At 39.5% G+C, this 24,071-nt stretch overlaps 2 protein-coding genes across 2 annotated transcripts; one reads left to right on the top strand and one right to left on the bottom strand.

The window, feature by feature from the left end:
- Positions 1-6: 6 nt before the first annotated feature.
- On the bottom strand, positions 7-5,003 carry cldni (claudin i). Its single transcript, XM_077557518.1, has 3 exons — positions 4,956-5,003; positions 3,455-3,587; positions 7-1,435 (listed from the first exon to the last, which is right to left on the bottom strand). Exons 2-3 carry the CDS (start codon positions 3,584-3,586, stop codon positions 932-934), a joined length of 636 nt encoding a protein of 211 aa, XP_077413644.1. The 5' UTR covers position 3,587; positions 4,956-5,003; the 3' UTR covers positions 7-931.
- A 4,383-nt stretch (positions 5,004-9,386) lies between these two features.
- On the top strand, positions 9,387-22,834 carry ppp1caa (protein phosphatase 1, catalytic subunit, alpha isozyme a). Its single transcript, XM_077556228.1, has 8 exons — positions 9,387-9,593; positions 9,846-9,944; positions 15,433-15,564; positions 16,674-16,904; positions 16,984-17,088; positions 18,078-18,301; positions 19,298-19,432; positions 19,549-22,834. The coding sequence occupies exons 2-8, from the start codon at positions 9,890-9,892 to the stop codon at positions 19,663-19,665; spliced, it is 999 nt and encodes a 332-aa protein (XP_077412354.1). The 5' UTR covers positions 9,387-9,593; positions 9,846-9,889; the 3' UTR covers positions 19,666-22,834.
- The last annotated feature ends 1,237 nt before the right edge of the window (positions 22,835-24,071 follow it).

The raw sequence follows: 24,071 nt of genomic DNA, 5'->3' as shown, positions 1-24,071 counted from the left end.
ACAACAATCAGTTAAAAACATTTAATCACTTGCACTTGTCATTATACAAACCTCTTGCCTCGTAGTCAAGTACTTTTTGAATAAGAATGGATGAAATGCTAACAAGCTAAGAAATAACTTCATGATAAGAGAGTACAGAAAGCGCCGAGACAGATTTTACATCTTGCCACGCAGTTGCGTAATGCTTCTTCTAATGAAAATGAATCAAATGCTTAATAAAAGCGCTCAGGCAGATTGCATTTTACATCTTGCTCTGTAGCTTGGTATTATTTTGAATGACAATGGAACAAATGCTAAAATGCTAGCAGTTGGTACACCACAAGATAGCAACTTGCATACAGAAAGGAGTCCATTAATGCTACTTGGAATGGCTAAAATGCTAACAGTTGATATCAGTTAGATAAGAATGTTACATTTCCTTCTGTAGTTGGATCCGAATTCTCAAAATAATTGCTCAAATGCTAACATGTAGCAACATAGAAACCAAAAGTAGGGAAACTTGTTGATGAGGATTTAACCGCTTGCCCTGTTGGTTACATATGTGAAATAATATCTAAAATGTTAACAGTTGATATGCTAACAAATGTGGCAAGATGAGCTTGGACCCTACTACTAAGGAGAATTGCTAAAATGCTAACAGTGGCTATGCTAACTAAAAAAAAGGCAATCCAGCAACCTGAGTACAGACAGCACTAAAGAGAAGTGATGAAATGCTGAGATGTTTTTTTTTTATGCTAAGATGCTAGCAGTCTTTTACAGTTAATGTGATTGTATTTAAATGTACATTTTGATCCCCACACCACACAAAGAAACATTTGATGCTCAAGAGAAGAAGTAGTGTTAGTCGTTGACTATTTACAGAGAAAATTGAAGGAGCTAAGCTAATGCGGTTAATGGACCACCGGCCAGAATCTGTCCGATTCTTCCCGGCTCACACGTAGTTCTTGCTGGGTGCGGAGGCGGTGTTGCTGTAGTACTTGGCCGTCCCCCCAGATCCCCCCGACTTGGGCCTACTGAAGCAGCACAGGAGCCCCCCGCCCAGGAGGAGCAGGACCCCGGCCCCCCAGCCCACGAAGATACACGCTCCCAATTCGCGCTTCTGTGAGGCGGTCACCAAGGGGTTGTTGAAGTTCTGGACCACCGTGTGGGCCGACCAGCTGACGGGTATGATGACAATCAGGCCGGCCAATAGTAAGCCCACCCCGGCCACCAGGCTGATCTTGGGCTTGACGTCCTCGTTCTCCACGCAGGTGGTAAAGTCGGCCCCGCAGAACAGGATCAGGAGGCTGAGGCTGGCCAGCATGCAGCTGATGATGGTCATGGCGCGGGCCGCCTGCAGGTCCGAGGGCAGGACCAGCAGCGAGTCGTAGTTCTTGCACTGCTGCTGGCCCGTACTCTGCACTGCACACGATTTCCACAGGCCTTCATGATGGCTCTAAACGCGCACAAAACCCCCCCATCTCAAGTCAGTCAAGTCAGTTCTGTTATTTGGTGCTAAAACTGACACAAGAATATTTTTAGTCTGTGATTCGCAAAGTTATTATGTTAGCTAAAATCAGACACAGCGCTCGGCATATGCTTATCTTGCACTGCGCGTAGGGCATCAACTGACTGGGCGGGGGGATTGGGGGGGGACCAAAAAAAATCAAGCTCGTAAAAAATCATAATAATAGTAATTATAATAATAGCAGTATGTAATATTTAAAAAAAAAGTTTGTAAAGCATAATTTTGTGTTCCTCTTCTTTCGCCCATATTGCGTGAAATCAATTTTGTGGACGTAAGCGGGGCAGAGAGCGCCCAATGCTGATGGCTGATGGTTCTCCCCTCGGGGTACATTTTTGGTCCTCTTCTGGAGCCTATATTGTTTTTTTTTTTGTGTGTTTGTTCATTTCTGTCAGGGGTGTATTCATGCTTAGGGCACCAAAATGGCTAGCGCCTGGCTAAAACTAATGAAATAACTCAAATTAAAATTGAAAAACATTTTTGTTAAGATAGAAAAACCCAATTCCTTTTACAAAATGGAAAACTAACTGTAACTACATGTTTTATTTTTAAATCTAACTATAACTATTGATTATAGCAACAAAGACAAAATGTATGCCTTCAACGAGCCTTTGAGGTTTATTTGAAATATATTTATTTCGGTCAGCTATTGCTGGACGTCAGTACAGAAGAAGGTAGATCAAACAGTTGTTTTCTTTATTACACAATGGGCTTTGTGACCTTTTGTTTGAATATCTTGCACTCAGTAAAGAGCCTTTATATTTAAAAAGAAAGAAAGAAGATAAAATAGATAAGTAACTTACACTAAAACAAAATATTTTTGAAAAAATGAACAAACCTCTAAATACTACTTAAAACTATATATTTTTTTAAACTATAGGCCTACCTATAATAAGAAATTAAAAACCATAAACCCTGGTGATTCTCGATTTCTCGTAATTCTCGCCGTGATATGAAATCACTCGTGTCATAATGGAAGTCAACCCAAAAACGTGCTTTACAATAACATGTTGTAACCTGTGTACCCACTCTAGTCTAAACACAGCATTCTGATTCATATTCAGCATTCATATTGTGTTTGTGGAATATGAGTTAAGCAGCAAATTCCACCTAATTTTATTCATCTCAGATGGCGGCCTTTTTGCCACTTGCTGCCAACCAAGGTTATTTGAGTTTACGAAAATTAACAAAAAAAACCCTAAAACAGAAATTCAAAAGACAATTTCGTTAATGAAATAAAATTAAAACTAAAATACTTTTTACAAAACAAAAAATAACTGAAACTACATTTTATGTTTACAAAACTAACTATAATTATAGCGAAAATGTCCTTCATTTTAGTCTTTGGTAATTCATCTAATGCATTAACCTTTGGGGATTATTTTAAATGTGATTTTAAGTAGATTTATTCAACCGGAACAAGGACGTTTGAAAATGTCTCACTCAGAAGTGACGTCATCTAAGCAGCAGCAAGCAGTAAAACACCTTTAAAAAAAAATTACAAATCTAATACTGAAACTAACTAAAGCTGAGCATTTTTTAAATAACAAAAACTCATAAAAACTAACAGAACCACCCTGAAAACTAATTAAAACTAACTAAATTTAAAAAACAAAACTCAAAACGAAATCAAAACTAACTAAAATGAAAACTCCAAAACTATAATAACCCTGCTGTCAACTGAAAATGACATCACAGTTTCTCAGGGCTCAGGCATCGACCAATCACGGCACAGCTTTGGAAGAAAACAGCTGTGCCGTGATTTTGGCTGCTTAACTCATACTGTATTCCAGAAATGCAATATTAATCAGAAAATACCATGTTTCATTTAGTGGGCTGCATAGCACATATTGTAAAGAAAAAAATGGGGTTGACTTCCCCTTAACAGAAACCTTTAGTTGGCATCCGAACTCTTGAAGGAGGTCAAGTGCGCAGGAGTGAAACGCGTACCTGGGCGGTGACGATGTTGGAGCCGGTGAAGGAGGAAACCTTCCAATTGGGAACGACACAGCACACGATGGCCCCGACCAGGCCCAGGACCCCCAAGGCCACGCACACGATCTGAACGCCCAACGAGCCCATTCTGACAAAGGGAGGTCAAAGGTCACACAGAAGCTCAAACACACACACAAACTAATTCCAGGACCCAGAGGTATGTTTAGTCTTTTTTTTTTTTAAGATCAAAACTAAACAATTTCAAAACAGAGCCTTTTAGTAGTTTTTAAGCATTATAATTGCTTCAAATTGAAGAAAACTTTATTGATCAGTTTTTGTGAGACATTTGGGGGCTCCTGGAAATCTCTAATGGTATCAGTCCACGCATGCTAGAAGCTAATTCTAGTGTTTTCCATTTAAAAATGTCCCCTGGATCACGATGGAATGTCAAGGGTGTGCCACACACACAGAGAAAGACAAGAACACACACACACACACACACGCACACTGAGTTGAATGTAGCTTTGGGCTACGCTTTCAAATAAGCACATGTCCGAACAGGCCCATTGGTGGTTGCTTCTCCACCCAGTAGAAGCACACAACCGCTCCCTAGCACACAAAAGTCAAAAAACAAGCAGGCACGAGATCATTCGGTTTCAAGATTATATTCTTGATATGGTTCACCCACCGCCAACATTTTGCGTTTTGGAATCATTGTGGAAACGTGATGATAGAAGATGTAGGGAGGATGTTTTTTGTTTTTGTTTTTGTTTGTGCTGAACTTTAGTTTCATTGTTTTCTGTTCAGAAGCACATGTTCTTTTTCTTCTCTTGGTTTCTATTAAGATTTAAAAATATATATATCTTTATCATCGACGCTCAACCAACTCCAAGGATTAAGTTCTTTACTTATTTGTTGTTTCTAGTTTCTTTGTAGTCTTCATCTTGTTCAATTGCATTTGCATGTATTTTTTTCATTTTACTTATAAAATATCATGTTTCCAATGTTTAGTTTGTAGTTTTATTCAAAATTGAATGCATTTAAATTATTATTTCTTATTTTAGATACCCTTTTCCAGATTAGTTTTTTAGTTGTTTTTTTCCCGTCTTTTTAAAAATGGAATCTTATGTATTTTTCTCAACTATTAATCTAATCTTAAACTAATAATCTTATCTATTTAGTTTTTTTCCTTATATATTTTTGTATAGTTTTTTTTACATTTGATTTTTAGTCTCAGTCGTCATCTTCTATAATATATTGTTGCTGTTGTTGTTGTTTTTTTCCCTTTCTCTTTTTTATGAGCCAAAGGAATTATTTTTCATTCATTTTGGGACAAAAAATGAGACCCGCCTGGGGTGCATACATTTTTCCTTAAAAAGCAAAATGCTTATTTGATCGACCTACTTTGGATCTTGTCAGCATCCAAATCAATGCATTTTGCCAAAATAAATATACTATAAAAAACATCCCTTTAAATGGATTTCCACTCGGACTAAAGGTAAAGAAATGGACTGACCTTGGATGTATTTCTTGGGTTTTCTTTGTCTTCTTGTAGCTTGGTGTCCTGCAGAGATTGTGTGGAGATGCTGGGACAAAATGGAGTATTTGTAGAGGAATGTGATGTGCAGGGTGGGGCCACGCCGAGCACGTACCTGCAGACCAGACTGGACTTGTCCTCCTCTCTTCTTCTTCTTCTCTTTTTGACGCCACAAAAAAAAGAAGATGGGAAAAACGCCCTTGGCTCCTGACAAACTTTAATGGCAAAAACACGTCATACTATTTCTCCTTCAATACGCTTTTGTGATATCAACAAACCAGCAGAAAGTCTTTGGGTCTCATGATGCTCATGATTCAGTTCCACTTGTCTTGTTTTTTGTTGTTGCATAAAAACCTCCAAATACTACGCAGCCTGATTGTTGGGTACCTGAACATGGTAAGTTGTCACACACACACACACACACACACACACACACACACACACACACGCACACACACACACGCACACACACACGCACGCACGCACACACACACACACACACACACACACACAGCCACCCACTGTCGAAACTGATGACAAATAGAAGGCTGTGATGTCATCGAAAGACGGTCAGGGTTGCTGGAAGAGTCGAGATTATGAAAGTTCACTGGGATGCAACATTTGATACGCCATCTCGTGATCCTTTTAAGGGGTCTGGGCGAGTATCGCATGTCATTGCTATATTTTTTTCATCAAGACATTACTCCCTGACTCACCAGCCAGTTTCACTGAAGCAACCCCTTTCGCTACCGGCTGTTTTACTGGATTTTGACAGATTTTGCAAGGCCCACAGAATATTCTGTTCTATTGCTATAAAAACATAGAACCTACCAAAAGAAAGATTAGAGTCTCTTCTTTTATCAGGGAAAAAAACATAGCTAAGTTTCATCATTATTCACAAATCTGTATAGAACTGTGGGGAAATCAGCTTGTTTTCAACATGGCCCTGATAGATCTATTCGACTCTACTGCCACCTGCTGGCCGTTTTTGTAATTACTACCATTGCGTTCTCTGCAGTTCAGAGGCTGCATCAAAGCCTTCTGTATACTCTAGCCTAAAAATGAAAAGAAAAAAAACATATAAATATGTCTTTGGGACACTTAAAACATTTAACATAGAACATATTTATACGTTTTTGGGAGCAAATGAGTTAATACACAAACAAATTCAAAATACAAATGTATGGAATAATACGGTGGTTCTTGAAACTTTACACCAAAGACCATGCCTCAAAAAATATTTAGCTCTCTAATTATCATCTTAACAATTACCATAAAAAACAACAGCGTGGTATTCATTAAAAACAAGGCAGATATTTTATTCCTAAAAGATTATTTAAAATTTTTGTAAACTACTGTACCAATATGCACAATTTGAACACTAACGTTGCACTTGAATATTGCAAATCTGCACTTAAATAACAATTCCACTAACATGTATTACATGTAAAACTGAAATAAAAATTGTGCCTTAATAAATGTTTTAAAGCAAACACTTCTAAAAGATTAAACGTAGATGTATTACACTTAAAAGTTAAATATAACTGATCTGAAAAAAATATATAGATTTTAAGCCACTGCGACATATGAAGTTTTATCATTTAAGTCAGTGACTATTTTGCATTCCACTAGGGGGAGCCCTCATACCTTTAGTGGCAGAGCCATTGTCGGTACCAGATGTGATCGGGTTGCCAGATTGTATCGGGGTCACCTACCGATGAAGTCACGCTGCAGGATTGTTTGGAAATATACGTTTACAATTGTTCAATAAAGTTATTTGGGAAAAAATCCGGTTGATGTCAAAACATTGGAAGGACAATATTAAAGATGTCATTTAAATAATAAAATGTATGGTATGAAAATTATAAAAACATAAATAAATGTAAGAATATAAAAGCAGGATCTTTAAGCTTGACCGATGACGTAAGTACAGCAGCACTAACAAAATGCACGAGTCTGATGTGTTCACTTTGGTTTGGTTTATTTTTTAGCTGTTCACAATTCACAATACTGTTATTTAAATGACATCTTTAATATTTTCTTTCCGATGTTTGACGTCAACTGGATAATTTCCAGCCAATCCTGTAACGTGTTCGTTAGGCGACCCCGATATAATCTGGCAGCCCGATCTTATCTGGTACTGACAGCGTTTATAGAGAGAGTCTGGCCAACTGAAAACACGGACGCCATGTTGCTACCCAGCCACAGGGCGCCGCGGGGCGTGTGCTCAAGCGTGTAGCGCATGAGCATGTCTATCGTTTTGCACGCAAAAAAACTTAATTTCGTAAACTAGGTGTACAGTTTCTTTTATATTTTCCGATTTTTTTCCTTTTTTTCCCCTTTTTTTAATCAAGAGTTAAAATCAATAATAATTTTATTTTAAGTCCATTCACTTTGTACAGGCTTATAATTAAAATCAATTATATTTTTATTTTCAATTATAACTCTTGTTAAAAGGTCGAAGGCTGCATTGTGTCCATCCATCATCTACCGCTTATCCGGGGTCGGGTCGCGGGGGCAGCAGCTTTAGCAGGGAAGCCCAGACTTCCCTCTCCCCAGCCACTTCAGCCAGCTCCTCCGACAGGATCCCAAGGTGTTCCCAGGCCAGCCGAGAGACATAGACTCTCCAGCGTGTCCTGGGTAGTCCCCGGGGCCTCCCGCCGGTGGGACATGCCCGGAACACCTCTCCAGGGAGGCGTCCAGGAGGCATCCGAACCAGATGCCCGAGCCACCTCAACTGGTTCCTCTCAACGTGGAGGAGTAGCAGCTCGACACTGAGTCCCTCCCGGATGACCGAGCTTCTCACCCTATCTCTAAGGGAGAGCCCGGATACCCTGCAGAGGAAACTCATTTCAGCCGCTTGTATCCGGGATCTTGTTCTTTCGGTCACGACCCACAGCTCGTGACCATAGGTGAGGATAGGAACGTAGATCGACCGGTAAATCGAGAGCTTTGCCTTTCGGTTCAGCTCCTTCTTCACCATAACAGACCGATACAGAGTCCGCATCACTGCAGACGCAACACCGATCTGCCTGTCGATCTCCCGCTCCATCCTGCCCTCACTCGTGAACAAGACCCCAAGATACTTGAACTCCTCCACTTGGGGCAGAATCTCATCCCCGATCCGGAGAGGGCACTCCACCCTTTTCCAACTGATTTCCGAATGGTGCTGAAGCACCCCCAATAATGGGCTAAATACGCGTCTGTATAGATATATTTTAAAGTAAACTATACATCTCCTTAAAATGTGTTTCTGGATCAGGGTGAATTTATTGTGTGCAACCACTTGATAAAAGTGAGTAAATTAAACACACAATTTTTTTCATTGAATATCAAAAAATACACACATCTGCAAGTCTAATATAATAAAATAAAAATATAATAGAAAAATAGAATGTAATTGAATAATTGAATTGCGTAAAACTTATACAAACAGAATAAAAATACAGAAGTAAATAAAAAGTACTGGGATAAATCCATGTATAAATTATGATATAGAATAAATATTACATAATAAATGTTTAAAAGTAGCACAAGTATAATATTAAAAACTGTCAAAATAAAAAAAATCAGGTTAAAAGAAGTAGTATAATAATACATTTATAAAATGTATGAAAAAAATATGTATCTAAAAAAAAACTACAAAAAGCAAAAGCATGCAAAAATATATAAAAAGCGAACATACAAAAATACGTAGAATGAAATGCAAATCTACATAATATGTATTAAAAAAGAAAGAAAGCATAATGTATTCAACTGTGTCAATGGAAACAGCACATTATTATATTTGGTAATAAAGAGTTTATTGATTGATACAGCTCTTGTATTGATACTTATTGGATACTGTAACATCCCAAAGATCAATAGGGATAAATAAATATATATATATATATATATATATATATATATATATATATATATATTATACATAATATACATAATATAATTTTCAGTTGGAGACAGTATAGATTAAAAGTAAGTATACAGAGCAAAATATTCTAATGTTCATGACGTAAAGCATATTAGTATGTGATCATTGCCATAAAAGAAAATTGCTGATGTGTCTTTGAAACAAAAAGAAAAAGTCCTCACCTGAGGACGTCACAATGTCTCATTCCTTAAACACTGACATCACAGTCACGATTGTTTTTTTTACGTCACTTTCTTGTCAGCCTACGTCAAAAGTGTCAACTTTGAAGTCAAAAGCAAATTTGTTTCTTGTACAATTTGGCTTGTACGCGCAAGATGGCGCCCTTCGAGTTCCACATTGGCCATCAACTGACGTCGTTGACGTCGTTCCAGGGGGCGGGGCGGGTTTGTTAGACCAACATGCGTTGTCGCCAATCATATTCCAGCATGTAAACACCTGCGACCAATCACCTTTTGAGAAGAATGTGACGTTGCAAGTTTGATTCCGGCCCTCTCCGACGAAAGACAGCCGACCGGAGACACTCCGAGTCCGAGCGGCGGCTAGCCTTACCACGGCCTGCTTTTAAAGTTCCCTGGAGGAAGAGACAAGGGGGGACCGAAGCCGCTGCCGAGCTCAGGGGATTTATTTTCTATTTTTAATTTTATTTTTTTTTACTAACACGCTGGGAGAACTGTTATTCCGATCAGGTAGGACAATGAGAGCTAATTTGCCACTGTCGCTTGTTTGGCTATGTGACAAGCTCGGCTAAAGTGCTAACTAGTAGTTAGCATGAGCTCAGAGCGAATGGAATGAGGCTGAGTAATGTGAGGCACTCCTTATGTATACTTAATGGTGTGTAATGTTATGATTCTAGGCGGTTTGGATTATTGGATAACTATGTAGATTCTAACTGATACTGTTTTGTTTTGCCTTTTTTTGTTGGGTAAATGATATTGAAGGTGCCAAACGGGAAAAGCGAAGCTCGTGTGAGAATCAACAGAAAATGGCGGAGCCGGACAAATTAAACATTGACTCGATCATTCAACGTCTTTTGGAAGGTGAGACGACAAATAACGACAGCAAATTGTGTATTTTATGCGAAAAAGATGTGCGTTTATGCCGTGAACGTTAAAATGACTATGTGTCGGTGTCCAGTGAATGACATACAAACACCATCAATACACGATGATAAACATGTACACTAAATCAGTGCTACAATTATTCCTATTTTAACATTTTGCGTCAAGTGGAGAGATACTTGACAGAAGTAATGTTTTTCTTCTTCTCGTTGGTAGCTTGCCACGATTGTGTAACAGACAAGGAAAAAGCCTGAGGACACTTAACACAAGTGTAAATCTTATCAAGTGTAGTTCATCCGTTGAACATTCACGCACACACACATACTTGTGTCTTTTGGTCGTTGCATTGTAGCCAAGCTTAGGGAAAAGCAAACGTAACCCACCACCTTGTGAACAATAATTGTTGTATTGTCTATTTTATGCAGTATATGGTGCTTTGACTTAAATTTAATTTGTTCTGTGACTATGCTCATTTACCACATCCTCTCTGTTCATTGATGTGAATTGAATGGACTACAGAAACCAATAAAAAAGTGTTTTCATTAAGGAAAATAGCATTCTTTGGTAATGTCCTTCATAAAAGCATACTTTAATAACATAGTTGAATAGAATTCAAAGAAATAAACCGGTTTTGTATCACGTTTTCATTCATTAATTCATTTTGGTTCATGCACCTTGGCCAACAGGTGTCAGTATAATACATACATTTTATTATTATTATCATTATTGTTAGAATTATTATCATTTTTAGCTCCCATGCACTGGCCTTTTTGTTGACGTCACGGAAATCATTGCGTGAAGTATCGTACAAAATGATAGTCGGACTCTGCTAAAATGAGCTCCATTTTGCTTGATAGCCCATTGTGTAGCATGCACTGCGTTCATTAGCACATCAATGAAACCTTCGCTGATTGGTTGTAGCTCCCGGCGACAGCGACAAAAGTTGAACATTTTTCAAGTTTCTTGTATCTCGTTGCAGGCCTCTGTGTGCTTGCTAATTTTTACATGCGTGTCGCCCAGTGGTAGGCGGAGGAAGGCGTCTTTCGCCTTGTCGCCCTACTTCCATAGGAAATTAATTGAGAGCAAACAACATCGCCTCCCGCGTGTGGTGCCCTATAACATGGAGACCGTTGCAACTAACCTGCACTAGTCAGGCTTGTGATTGCTAACTGTTTAGCATAGACTAATTTTGTTGGTGTTAAATAATACATAAATATACAATATAATAATATATCCACAAAAATGGATTAACAAAAAACATTTTTTAAAATAACGTTTTTTTGGAGGGGGGTGGTCGTCTAATCGATGGAATCGTGACATCACTACCTGTAAGTGACAAAATATGCTGTTTTCCTAATCTAAAGCTGTAAAACTTGAGTTAATAAATGTTTGCATGGTGACAAACAACATAGAAAAATGTATATTTGGGGAAAAACTGGACAGTTGTGTGGTCATGGGTTATTTGTCGGTAAAATGAATGTTAGTGGAATGTTGGCTTAATAGAGTTGATCTGCAGGAGGTGACTCGGATTATTCACAACAAAAAAATAGCAAGCACAGCAGTCATATTAGCTGCTGTTGACTTTGACTGTGTACCACCTGCTGCTTGTGTGCAAACAAGGCAGATAGTGGCAGTACTTTATATACTGTTATGTAACCCTGCTGACCTTCCATGTGTCTTTCTTTTTTTATTACAGACCATAACAAGCAATCACTTGTTTGTGTTGTGTTGTGTCAAAAGTGTAACCACACTCACATACACTCGCGTATATAAATAATAAATGGATGATTGATTGTGCTGTACAATGTGTCCACTTTCTTCTGAGTGTCAACAAGCCAATTAAACGTGTTGGTATAACCACCAACTCAAGTCAATTGGATTACTGACACACTCAAGTAACTCAACTCTTACTATGTGAGCGAGTGACTGTCTTTTAGTCATAATAGTTTTTTTGTGTCTGTGAAAATGTGATTTTCCTTGAATGTGATGTTTGTGTTCTATTTTTTTTTTTTAATGTGCGATCCTTTCTTTTGTGTTTTTAAAAGTGTGATTTTTGTCTCTTGTGTACAAGTTTGACTTTTTGTGTGTATGACAGTTATTTTATGTGTGTCATTTTTGTGTCCAACATATTTCTGCGTGTGTTTGTCTTATTTGTACGTGTACCTGTTATTTTTGTTTTCTGTTTGGCACTGATTTTCATGTGTATTGTCATTGTTGTGCTTGTGTTTTGTCCGAGGGATTTTTATTTATTATTATTCCTGTAAAGACTTATTTATTCACATCAAAATTGTGTACAAAACAGTACATATACACCAATCCAAGCATATATCTCTTATTTTTTCTAATAAAGACAAGAAATCATGAAAAAAAATACACATATGCTAAACTACAAAGAACTAAGGGGGAAAAGAACAAAAAAAGATCTATCCCTTGGAGAAAATAATTGTTATGGTATGGGTTAGAATATGTATTTGTGTGTGTGATTGATATTTTAGTATATGTGAGTGTGATATTTTTTTATGTCTTTGACTTTTTTTTTTACTGATTTGAGCGTGTGATTTTTATTTATTTATTTTGGTATGTGTGGCACTCTGATTCGGATGTGTCCTACCATCATTGTTCTACTTGACTGTGGGGGATCCCCCCCACACACACACCTTGTGGGTGTCTGTGAGTGTGTGTTTGTGTGGGTGGGCAAGATGGTGATTTAATTTCATTGTTTTGTGTGAGACTTTGAGTTTTGTGTGTGTGACATTTTTGTGTGAGTGTGTGAAACTAGTGTAACACAATACATGAAGTTGACTTTTTACCAATGTAGATGCTGTGTGTGTTTTTTTTAATCTCAGTTTTTTGTGTATGTGTCCACTGATAAGCCCGCCGTTTCCAGCTAGCGGCACGGTTAACTCCAAAGTTAGCTGTATTGCAGCTAAAATAGCTTTAATCCCACTTTAGGAGGCAGTAGCAGCAGTGCTGCTCGTATTTAGTTGCCCCTTCACTATTTTGAGCCTCCATTTTAAGTAGCTGCTCTACTGTACTCTGACCTCCATTGACTGGACTCATTTATAGCAGCAGCATCATGTCTTCCGTCATTTTGATGATGTACATAATATTTGGATTTTAGCAGCATAATTAATTATCAGTGATGTCTTATACATTTTAGCCGTCACTTCTCACAAGACAGAAAGTGGAGAATTGGAAGTGTGTCCATCATAAAACAACACAGCGGGAGTGCAGGACAAGTGTGGCATGGTTGTGGGAGGAGTGCGATGTCACATTGTGCATCATGGCGGCCCTCTGCTGTGCTATAAAGCAGCATGTACGTGTGTCTGTGGGCGTGATTGAGGTAGTCATTCTTGCACAGACCTCAAAGGAAAAACAAAACGAATCCTAAATTTTCTTGTCCTCATTAAAACAAAAAAGCTGACATTGGTGGAGGTCCTTATTTTTTCTCTTTATTTAATGTTCTGTGCCCTTCTAATGTATCACATTTTATTTTTGACCATATTTAATGGTCTCACATTTTGACCGTTATGAAATTATCTGCACATCAGAAATGTGTCATACATTACATTACATAATGTGTTGCACGGGGTACCGGTATCGTACCTTGATGTTTTGGCGTAAAAAACGGCTCTGTATCATTTTTATTTTTTTGCACCGGTAGTTAAAAAAATTAATACGAGACAGCCCGACAACTCTGATTTAAAGGCTGGTACACATACACGCATGGCCACCTGTCTACCGATATGCGGAAAACGCCTTAAGCGGCACGCCTCTTTCAGTTTGTGTGCGAGAGGGCTCAGGAAGATGGCTTCACACACACTGAACACTGAAGCGCTTGCTGGCTGTGCACTCCTCCATTGAGAAGCCCGACGCGCAAAGTGTCATAAGGAATTTTTTCTTACATGGCCGACAGCCACGGCAAGCCAAACGACATGGCGTTTTGTAACAAAAGCAAATATTTTAGATACAGAAGAAAAAGCAACAATCACTCCTGGCCCTGCAGTGGACTCGAGGTGCGTTCAAAGAACGGGCACACAGTAGTAAATCAAAGGTATGCATAGAAAAAGCTCGGATGACTGACAGAGCAACAGGTTGTGACACATTTTTTGACACTTCCCTTAAAAAAACAAGTTAAAGCTTATTTATTTTGTTCCCAGTTTGCAGTATTTGATGACGCTTTAGACTAATTGGGAGCGTAATGAAGAAGAGCAGAGACATGCACGCACACTCGAACAATGTTACATTGAGTCATTGGAGTACCACTGTATTACCAATATTTAAAACGGATTACATCAAATGCAATCAAATACAGTACTTCAAGAATATGGCATGCAATGTAATAGCACATACAGTATATACAGTATTTACATAAATTAACATGTATACATCCTAATATTTTGAATTAATAAAAAATAATAATTTTGCTGCTTTTGCTGATGTTTTAGATTTTTGTTGAGGTACCGTTTCAGTACCAGTATCGAGGTATTTTATGCAGGTATAGTATCGAAGTTAAAAATTTGGTATCATGACAACACTATAATGTATTTTACTTAGACATTTGACAGTCCGTGCACCTATAATTTACTTTATTTACATACTGTATTTCATGGTCTGTATATTTGCAATTCACCACATGACGCAATTTAAATGCCTGCACACCTACAGTGAACCCGCACTAATTGAAGCGGATTAGGACCGAGCTCTGATGCAAATAGTGAAAATCTGAGTCATTGATGCCGCCCTCTAAAATTGTTACTGCCTATGCTCTACATACCACAAAATGATGGCAAAGTGTTATTTTTGTCTAAATGAGCCCCCTCAATTCAGTTTGACATAGTTCCTAGGTACGAAGATGCCACAAGATGGTACTGTAATGCAAGAAAGAAAAAAAAACAGTTCTTGGTTACTTACTTTTATTCCCTTGGCCTTAGCACAGAATCCACAATTTGGTATTTTTTCAGCAGATGGTTGAGGATATGTTCTGTTCCCCCAAAATGTGCAAATGCCGGACTACAAATATTTAGGGTTCACTGTACCATGTTATAATACTAAATGTAGCGTATTTACATCACAACTCTGTAATACACCATACTTTGACCAAATTTAATGGTCTTTGCACTTAGAAAATGTATTCTATTTGGGCCACCAAATCTACATATATTTAATGTTTGTGTTCTACTAGTTGAAATGTACCCAATGGGATCATATTTATTGCACCAAATATACTGTGCATGTCTTATATATCAAATTTAGACCTTATTCTATTCATGATGCATGTGAATGTGTGATCTAGCTTGTTGGGATCACACATCTGTCAATCAAACTGTGAACTCGGCTAATGAGTGCAATTACAGTAGTTATTTCACTTTGGCTTCATTTGGCAGCTTTTGCTGTGTCTGAGGCATTTTGTCCTTGTGTGCATTGATGTGTCCCTATTCATCTTGGTCTACTTGTTGCGTTGCAGTCAAGGGCTCTCGGCCCGGCAAGAACGTGCAGCTGACAGAGAGCGAGATCCGCGGGCTGTGCCTCAAATCTCGTGAGATCTTCCTGAGCCAGCCCATCCTGCTGGAGCTGGAGGCCCCCCTCAAAATTTGTGGTGAGCTCAATTTGAGGTGGTCATTTTGTAGCATTCTGTGCATTTGCACAGATACGTATGCCTGGATCAAACAAACAACTCTTCTGTGAAGTTTGTGAACACATTTATTTGAAAATTTTCCAAAAGCGCTTGTTGCCATCTCACTTTAAAAAATGCTTGCTTATTTTAGAAGAGATGACAGGTGGAGCCTTGATTTAAGATATGCCACTTTTTGTTGTCAAAATCATCCAACACGTTGGCAGTGGCAAAAGTAATGAAATGCTACTAGTATAGCATTGGATGTCAACTAGATTGTCTATGCAGGGCTTTACAGTAACTTTTGCGCTGGTAGCACTGGTGTGTCCATCTTTTTCAGTTGGTCGCATCAAAACAGGATTTGGAAAAGTGTAATGGAAAAGCAATCACTCAGGGCCAAGCAAGGCCGTTCCGATGTGGATCCGGTACAGTGAAAATGGGGCTTTAGTGAACCATTTTGCCTCACTTCCACAGTTGTGGTAGGAGTAGTGAAACATAATTTCACTAGTAAGACAGCTGTTCCAGTAGTGTGCTTAACAGTAGCCTAGCAAATGACTGGAACGTCATACATTGATGGGAAAAAAATGCAAATTATTGAGTCTGCACCTGTATTCATTCTACTAACGTGCAGAAATGTCATACAGTAGTGGAAAATACTTGCCTGTAATACATTGAAATTCTTCTGCTGCACCTTCCTTCTACTAGTGATCTGCATGTCTTGCAAGTAAGAACAAGACACATTACTTAGTAGGATATCGGCTAAATACTGCAACAGCTTGACTCTTTGTGGGGCCATATCATTGACATAATGCATTTCCCAGCCCCTTCCCCTGACCCCAACCATAAAAAATTATTGCCTACCCCTAATCCTTACCCTAACCTCAACCATAACCCAATTCAAACCTAAACTCTAAAACCACGTCTTGACCCTCAAAAAGAGGTCTAAACTTGTGGGGTCCAGCAAAATGGCCCCACATGGACGGGTGGGCCCCACAACTCTGTAAAATCCCGAAACGTTTGCCCCACTGTGTAACAAAAACAAGACCACACGTACCTCAGAATGCACTTAAAATGCTCTCTGGCGCCCCCTGCAGGCGATGTTCATGGCCAGTACTACGACCTTTTGCGGCTGTTTGAGTATGGCGGCTTCCCTCCGGAGAGCAACTACCTGTTTTTGGGCGACTACGTGGACCGAGGCAAGCAGTCCCTGGAGACCATCTGCCTGCTCCTTGCCTACAAGATCAAGTATCCGGAGAACTTCTTCTTGCTGCGCGGCAACCACGAGTGCGCCTCCATCAACCGAATCTACGGCTTCTACGACGAGTGTGAGCAGCGTGGGCCACAAACTGATAGAGCAACTTGTTCATCTGGGTTTTTTTCTGAATGATATTTTCTGCCTTTCAGGCAAGCGAAGGTATAACATTAAACTGTGGAAGACCTTCACAGACTGCTTCAACTGTTTACCAGTGGCTGCTATTGTAGACGAGAAGATCTTCTGCTGTCATGGAGGTGACACTTTCACTGGCACTTAAATGGCGTCCACACATAAGGACAATCCTGCCAAATTTGACAAAGCAAAAGTTTTCGCAACATATTTTAAAATATGTTTTACCGTCTGATATTTATGCGCACTAAAAGAAGGATTAGGGCACACTGTTACTCGTGAGACACAACTGCAGTAGTTTACACGTGTGCTATTACTCTTTACAGTATACAATTCTATGAGTTACACTAGCACTTCACTAGTAGTACTAGTAATGTGCTGATGTCAACTGGTGCAGTTTTTCCTTAATTGTAACATAGTTCTACTCGTGAGCTTGACTCCTTCTAGTCAATTGTCTTATGAGTGGGGATAAATAGTGCATTTGCGCAAAGTTTGCCTTAGTTTTCTGTTTCTTCTAATACTCAAAACTACTGCTACTATGGACTATATGCCACGGAGGAGGCGGGACTTCCCACTTCCGTTTTTTCACCATTCAACTTTGTTTCCGTTTCCGGTTTGCGACGTGTGGGCCGCATCCCAGTTACTTGCGCTTCCGCCTTTGTGCCCTTTGGTTGCGCGTTTCCGTCGACGGGTGCGAGGCTGCGAGTGTGTAGTGTCTGTCTCAGTGTCTGAAGCATTTCAGATAGCCGAGACGCCCTGAGCGGGAGGGCGTCTCGGGGGGTGCAGGCGTGGGGGTGCAAGTGTTGGAACGCGGCCAGCAGTGGCCGGAAACGGCGCTGATGTGTAAAACCTGGAAGTCGGAAGTCCATGGCATCTACCTCATTTCATTGTCTGGTTGCCCTGTGGCTCATGCTGCCTCTCACAGGTCAGTCTTGGGAATACGACCAACACACTGCATGAGCACTTAAGAACACTTGGCAATTTTTTTCCTCGTTTGGGTTCTCTAATATTTTAGATGTTAAAATTTGGTATCTGTGTACCCCAGATTGGGTAGTGTACCCTAATGAAGTGACTATGGCTATGACACGTTTATTAACTGACATGACCTTGCCAGGCCTGTCTCCCGATCTCCAGTCCATGGAGCAGATCCGCCGAGTCATGCGGCCAACCGACGTGCCCGACCAGGGTCTGCTGTGCGACCTGCTGTGGGCAGACCCCGACAAGGATGTGCTGGGATGGGGCGAGAACGACCGCGGCGTCTCCTTCACGTTTGGTGCTGACGTGGTGGCCAAGTTTCTACACAAGCACGACATGGACCTCATATGCAGGGCGCATCAGGTAAGCCGGGGGGTAGGCGACCTCTGGAGCCTGCTGACATAAAAAAGTCTGAAGAAAATCACAACTTGGGTCCAGACATGCAGCACAACTAACTATTACTATTGTTTAAGCTCTCCTCGTTTAATGGTCTAGACCTCACCAGGGTACCTTATTTCCAGACCTGTGCACCTCCTAATGTACTGTACATCAGAGGTGCACACTTCATTTATTATAAATTTAATGGTGTGTACACTTGTAATGCACTGTATTTTGACCATATTTAATGGTCTGCGTTAGTGATGCACCGAATATTTGGCCGCTGAAAATGAGAAAAATATGCATTTTCGGCATTCGGGCGAAATAAAATTGGAGCCGAAAAAATATTGCTGAAATAGGATATTGTGGTAACGCAAGCAAAAAAACTGCTGACAGCGTATGTATGAATTAAACGCCAGGGGTGAGCGTTCCGCCTCAATGTTAATTCATGAGGCTAACCTGGTCGATGCTATCTCAAATCAGCGGCGAGGAATAATGGCAACAGCACAAAGTATTAGCGGAAAGCAGTATCGTGATCGAGAGAAGCGAGAGAAGAGGACGTGGAAGACAACACAAGGCAATGGTGTGCGCGTAGCAGCTACGCGCTACCTTACACAACCTTTGGTACACAACCTGTATAACTTATGTCTTACCACATTTAATGCTCAGTGCACCTCTAAATGAACTTTATTCAATAGTCTGTGCGCCTCTAAATTTACATTTGAATGCTTTGTGAACTTCTGCTTTATCTTATAATGGTCTATGCCTCTAAATTAACTTAATGGTTTTGTTGGCTAAGGGTTATATATACCAAAATGTTTAATTCAAATGATTTTGACCATGTTTTATGTTCTGTGCGCCTGTAATGATCAGTGCACCGCTGCTCTACCATATTTAATACTGTGTGCACTACTAATACACCATATTCCGAACTATTTTAATGGCCTGTAACTGCTAATGTATCTTATTTTATTTGTGCAGGTGGTAGAAGACGGCTACGAGTTCTTTGCCAAGAGGCAGCTGGTCACTCTCTTCTCCGCTCCCAACTACTGTGGAGAGTTTGACAACGCTGGTGCCATGATGAGTGTAGACGAGACGCTCATGTGCTCCTTCCAGGTCTGTGTCTGTGCGTTGCTCTGTCATGTTTCACTGTAGGTGTCGGGTGTTGACTGCTTGTACACAAAGGAAACTGTCCAAAGGACTTTAGCCAACTTCCTGTTTGTGTATCTCAGATCCTGAAGCCAGCGGATAAGAAGTTGTATCCTTACGGCGGCGGTGCTGGAATGGGATCAGGAAGGCCCGTCACCCCGCCACGAAATTCTGCCAAGGCCGCTAAGGCTAAGAAATAACACCCACTACTGGCTAATCCCCCCCCCCCCCAACCCAAGTCCACCTGATGGTCTTTTGTTTGATTTTCTCCTTCCTACCTACCAAATGTCTTCTTCTCCCATACACATTTCACTCATTTATTTTCCCCATCTGTGTGCACGTCTCACACAGGAAGTTTGTTTTCTTCTCATTGTCCTTTCCCGACAAATAAGCCGTGTTCATCTTTGAGGTTTACTCACTGCATTATCTACGCCGTCTTCTCAAGATGGTGGCTTGCTGGTTAGGGTGGGTGGAGGGGGAGGGCCTTACATAGTGCACGCTGGCTGGGTGGGTGCACAGGCTGTAGCCATTCAAAAAGGAGTGATTTAAGATGTGAAATTATTTAGAATTTTGTAGATATTTGAAAAGCGACATCATGTTTTTAAGATGAGTAAGCATTGACAGGCATTTCCCACATCACCCCCACAAAGATGACGAAGCATCACTCTGCCAATAGCAAATACAACCTTGTGAAGGTGGCATTTATCTTGATGCTAAATGAGGTGTGGTGGTGGGTAGGAAAATCTTGAAGGGTCTCTCACCTGCAATTCCAAGCACCTCCAGTCCAGAACAGTCGACTGCAGTATTTAAAAGATGCGAGAAATCAGTCAAAAATAGGTTCTGATAATGATAAACTGCCACATCGCTCAGTGCCATTTAGGCTACGTTCACACTTTAGGGTTCAGTCACTCTGCTGCGATTACCTGCACAGACACAGATCAGCATTAAAATGGCAGCAAAAAGCTTAGTCACAAATGTATACTGTAACAGAAAAGTTCAGCATCTGTGTATGGATGCACTTTTTAAAATCCATTTTAGTATCATTTCCTGACATCTTAGCTGGTTAAAAAAATTAAAAAATAATGAGCGTGAAGGAGCAACAAGCTTTTTTTTTTTCTTTTAGAAAATATAACGTTTGGTCACACAAAACCTCTGAAATGTGGACCAGGGTTGGTATTTCATATTTAGACCTTTTTTTTTTTAATGGAACAATGTGTCGTTTTTTTCGTCTTGTTTTGTTTTTTAAAGATATTAAATTGCGTGAACCTTGGCTTGCAGGTTAACTCTGGTGCGGTTCTGTTCACTTGAGTTCAAAGTGTGAGAGCTACGATAATTGGTTTGGAGAGAAAATAAAATTCCATATTTAGCGCCCCGTGTTGCTAAGCACTTTTTTGAAGCTTTTCTCTGCTGTAAAATAGCAAATTATATCAAATTTAAAATGCATGTAAAATACTGTAATGAAGTAGACATTTTTGTTTGGCAAATGTGCACGTTGGTCACACAAAATGGGGTCCAATCAAGTCATGACTTAACATATCGCTGGCGTCAGGCAGAAACCTTGTCACAAATAACAATTTGGTCAATTTGATTTTTTTCTCCCAAAATCTACATCTTTGGTCAGTCCACACGTGGGTGTCATTGTTACAAATTATTGACAAATCTAAAGTGGTGAAAATGGCTTGCTGTCTTTGATAATACAATGTTAATCGTTGAGCAAACATCTGAAAAGTGACGATTTTGGAGATACACTGTTTTGCCCTGATGCCAGCGATTTCTTCTTTTTTTCTTTTTTTTTATAAATATAATGCTTTATGATAAAAATATGTAGTGTCAACGCCAAGAGAACCGGACCAAAATACTGAACATAGTATGTGTGCAAGTGAACTCAAGCACAGTTGGGTTCACTCGAGCTAGCGTGTGAATATGTTTCTGTCACAACATAATCCAATGAAGTCACAATTCAAACCTTTTTTATTTTTTTATTATTTATTTTTTTGGGGTACAACTTTTGGTATGATGATGAAAATGCCAAGCGTGAACGCTCCAAACTACAGGTGTCTATTGGCTTGCAAGTGAAATCTGGCATGGTTGGCACTTGGGTGCAAATGCACACTATCTTTAAAACAAGCAATCTGCAATATAAACAGCACAAGAATGTGGGAACAATAATTGAACTGGCTAACTAGACTGCATCAGTTGGTTTGCAAGTGAACTGAGGACCGGTGTTAAGTACTGGTGGCTGAATAAACGCAAGTGTGAAACCGTGTGAACATGGATGGGCCTCTTGTAAGTGAACTCGGTTCACTTGAGTGGGAAATACCCAAAAAGGAAAGGGATAGGATATCCCCAAACCCTAACCATTTGACAGCACATTATACAAAATATGGGTCAATCAGGTTGTGAGTTCTGACAAAAAATGGTTTTGGTCCAGGCCAGAGTACTGAACCTCAGGTGTGAACACGACCTAAAATGGGGAATACTACGGGCTTAGCGGTTACCATGACAACTAACCAAAGGAGACATGAAGGTACGGCGGCCAGGATTTGATTGACGTCTTTTGCTTCTGCTTTTTTTTGGGTGATGGGATAATAAGAGCCATAGACATTAACGTTCATCATGTGTAACATAAGCGTGCATGGAGTCGGTAATAACAATAATGATGATAAAAATAATAAGGCAAACAGGGTGTCTCCCCAAATGGAAACATATCTTTCTGCAGTCTTTCAGGGTTTCTTACACTTTTTTCGGCCGTCTCCTTTTTTCCGGTCTCTGTAGCCATCTTTGTCCGCGTCCTCCATTTTAGTCTCGTGACGACGACACGTCCGCGCCCATCCACTGAGATTAACTCAGGAAGCGATCAGGAAACGCAAAATCATATGTACCCAGATACAAGACACCAAAACCTTCAATGATAATTGTGTCGCCAGGTAGAATAGAGAGAAAAACGCATGCGATAACAGTCCAAGAAGAAGTAAATAAAAATTTAAAAAAACTTCAAGATGGCCACATGAGGTCACTTATATAGTTTCATAATAGCTGTACAGACTTCTGCTTTTGTTTTTTTTACCATTATTATTCAACACTTTTTTTGTTCATATTGTTTTTTCTTACAAATGTATCTATCTCTCTATAAATGTAGGATTTTTTTTGTTTAAAGGCACGGATCAGGAATGTTTTGCACCCATGTCCTTTCACTGGATGTGTTAGCACAGTAACAGATCAGATCATCCCCATGTTAAAAAAAAAAAGAGGAACAAGTGAAAGTAATTACAATGATATTCTATTTGTTTAATTTCACCTGTAGTTCTCAACCCATTGCAATCTGTCTCTGTTAAAAGCATAGAAATAAAAAAATACATAGAATTTGTATATTGGTGTCTGGTGGCTTTTTGTTGGCTTCTGTGTGACTACAAAGCAAGTTAAAAAAAAAATCATAGTGCAGTGATGGGGATGGGAACTAATTTTCTCCATTTTCATGACGTTGACCCACTTTTACTTTACTACATAGTGTGGTTTTAAGTTTTTTTTTTTTTTTTTTTTTTACTTGTATTTTGCTACTTTCGTCTTAATGTTCTTCTTTAACTTTATATTTTTTTGTTAAATTAAAATATCTGTTCCTGCATTGAGGACAGTCTGTTAATATATTTCAGAAGCGTGTTTCTAACTCTGCATTAATCAGCGCACTAGTAGCTCTCAGCTTTAAAAAGGTTGGTCACCCCTGTTTTAAACATTACTTAAAAGTTGTGATTTTATTTTAAATGAAAAAAAAAAAAAAGAATATAAAAAATCTTAAATTTAATCGTAGCCTATTTGTAGTTTTTGTTAAAAGTAATTGTAGTTTTAATATTTTGAAATTTAATAATTTTAAAAAGGCACTCAAAGCCTACCTTTTTACTGTATGTACCATAAAATAATCACTTAATCAAAGCCCCCACTTCACTACTGGTGTAATGGGTTTGTCATTTTATTGTAGTTTTTGCTTTTATTTACCATTTAGCATTATTTAATTAAAAAATTAATTAACTATTATAATTGATGGATAATTAAAGGCCCATTACGTTTTTTATAAATTATTGTGTATCACAATGATGCAAGCACGGCTCCAGGTTTTTTTCCCCCCTCCCCCTCCCGTCGCTAAAGTGGGGGCTGATAAAATAAGGAATATCAATTAGAATGCTGCGGGGCATAACTGGGGTTACACATTTTTGACGGGGCTATGGCACCCCCTACCTCCGGTGTCATAATAGACGCCGTTTCTTCGGCAGTGATGGCTGCGTGTCGACTACATGTCTCCATTAACCGATCGCAAATCCACGCTTGCTTCTTCAACATGTGTCATTCTGAAACATTACCATTTTAGTAGCGCATATTTACTGTATTTGTCAGCGCTGCACTGCTGAGAATGATGTAGGCGAGGATGAGTGGTAAATATACTCGTGTTGCCAATAAGGAGGCCACTGTACTGTACAGTACAGTACTCCCTTCTCTCCGTGTATCAACACATCAGTAACCCCGCCCTCGTTCAAATATCGACCAATCATCGGTGTTATAAACCAGCCGATGCGTGTGATTTGCTAAATAGGCGTCGAACTCGACGAATGGCGTT

Source organism: Vanacampus margaritifer, chromosome 2, assembly GCF_051991255.1.
Source record: "Vanacampus margaritifer isolate UIUO_Vmar chromosome 2, RoL_Vmar_1.0, whole genome shotgun sequence".
NCBI classification, from domain to species: Eukaryota; Metazoa; Chordata; class Actinopteri; order Syngnathiformes; family Syngnathidae; genus Vanacampus; species Vanacampus margaritifer.
The sequence above is the reverse complement of the archived record's forward strand: the minus strand, read 5'-3'. Positions and strand labels throughout refer to the sequence as shown.

Excerpts from the sequence above, each read along its gene's own strand:
- cldni (XM_077557518.1), bottom strand. The coding sequence starts at position 3,586 with ATGGGCTCGTTGGGCGTTCAGATCGTGTGCGTGGCCTTGGGGGTCCTG. Across the intron at positions 1,436-3,454 it reads CCAACATCGTCACCGCCCAG|AGCCATCATGAAGGCCTGTG; the intron begins GTACGCGTTTCA and ends GTGCGCGTTTAG.
- ppp1caa (XM_077556228.1), top strand. The coding sequence starts at position 9,890 with ATGGCGGAGCCGGACAAATTAAACATTGACTCGATCATTCAACGTCTT. Across the intron at positions 16,905-16,983 it reads CTACGGCTTCTACGACGAGT|GCAAGCGAAGGTATAACATT; the intron begins GTGAGCAGCGTG and ends TCTGCCTTTCAG. Across the intron at positions 17,089-18,077 it reads GATCTTCTGCTGTCATGGAG|GCCTGTCTCCCGATCTCCAG; the intron begins GTGACACTTTCA and ends TGACCTTGCCAG.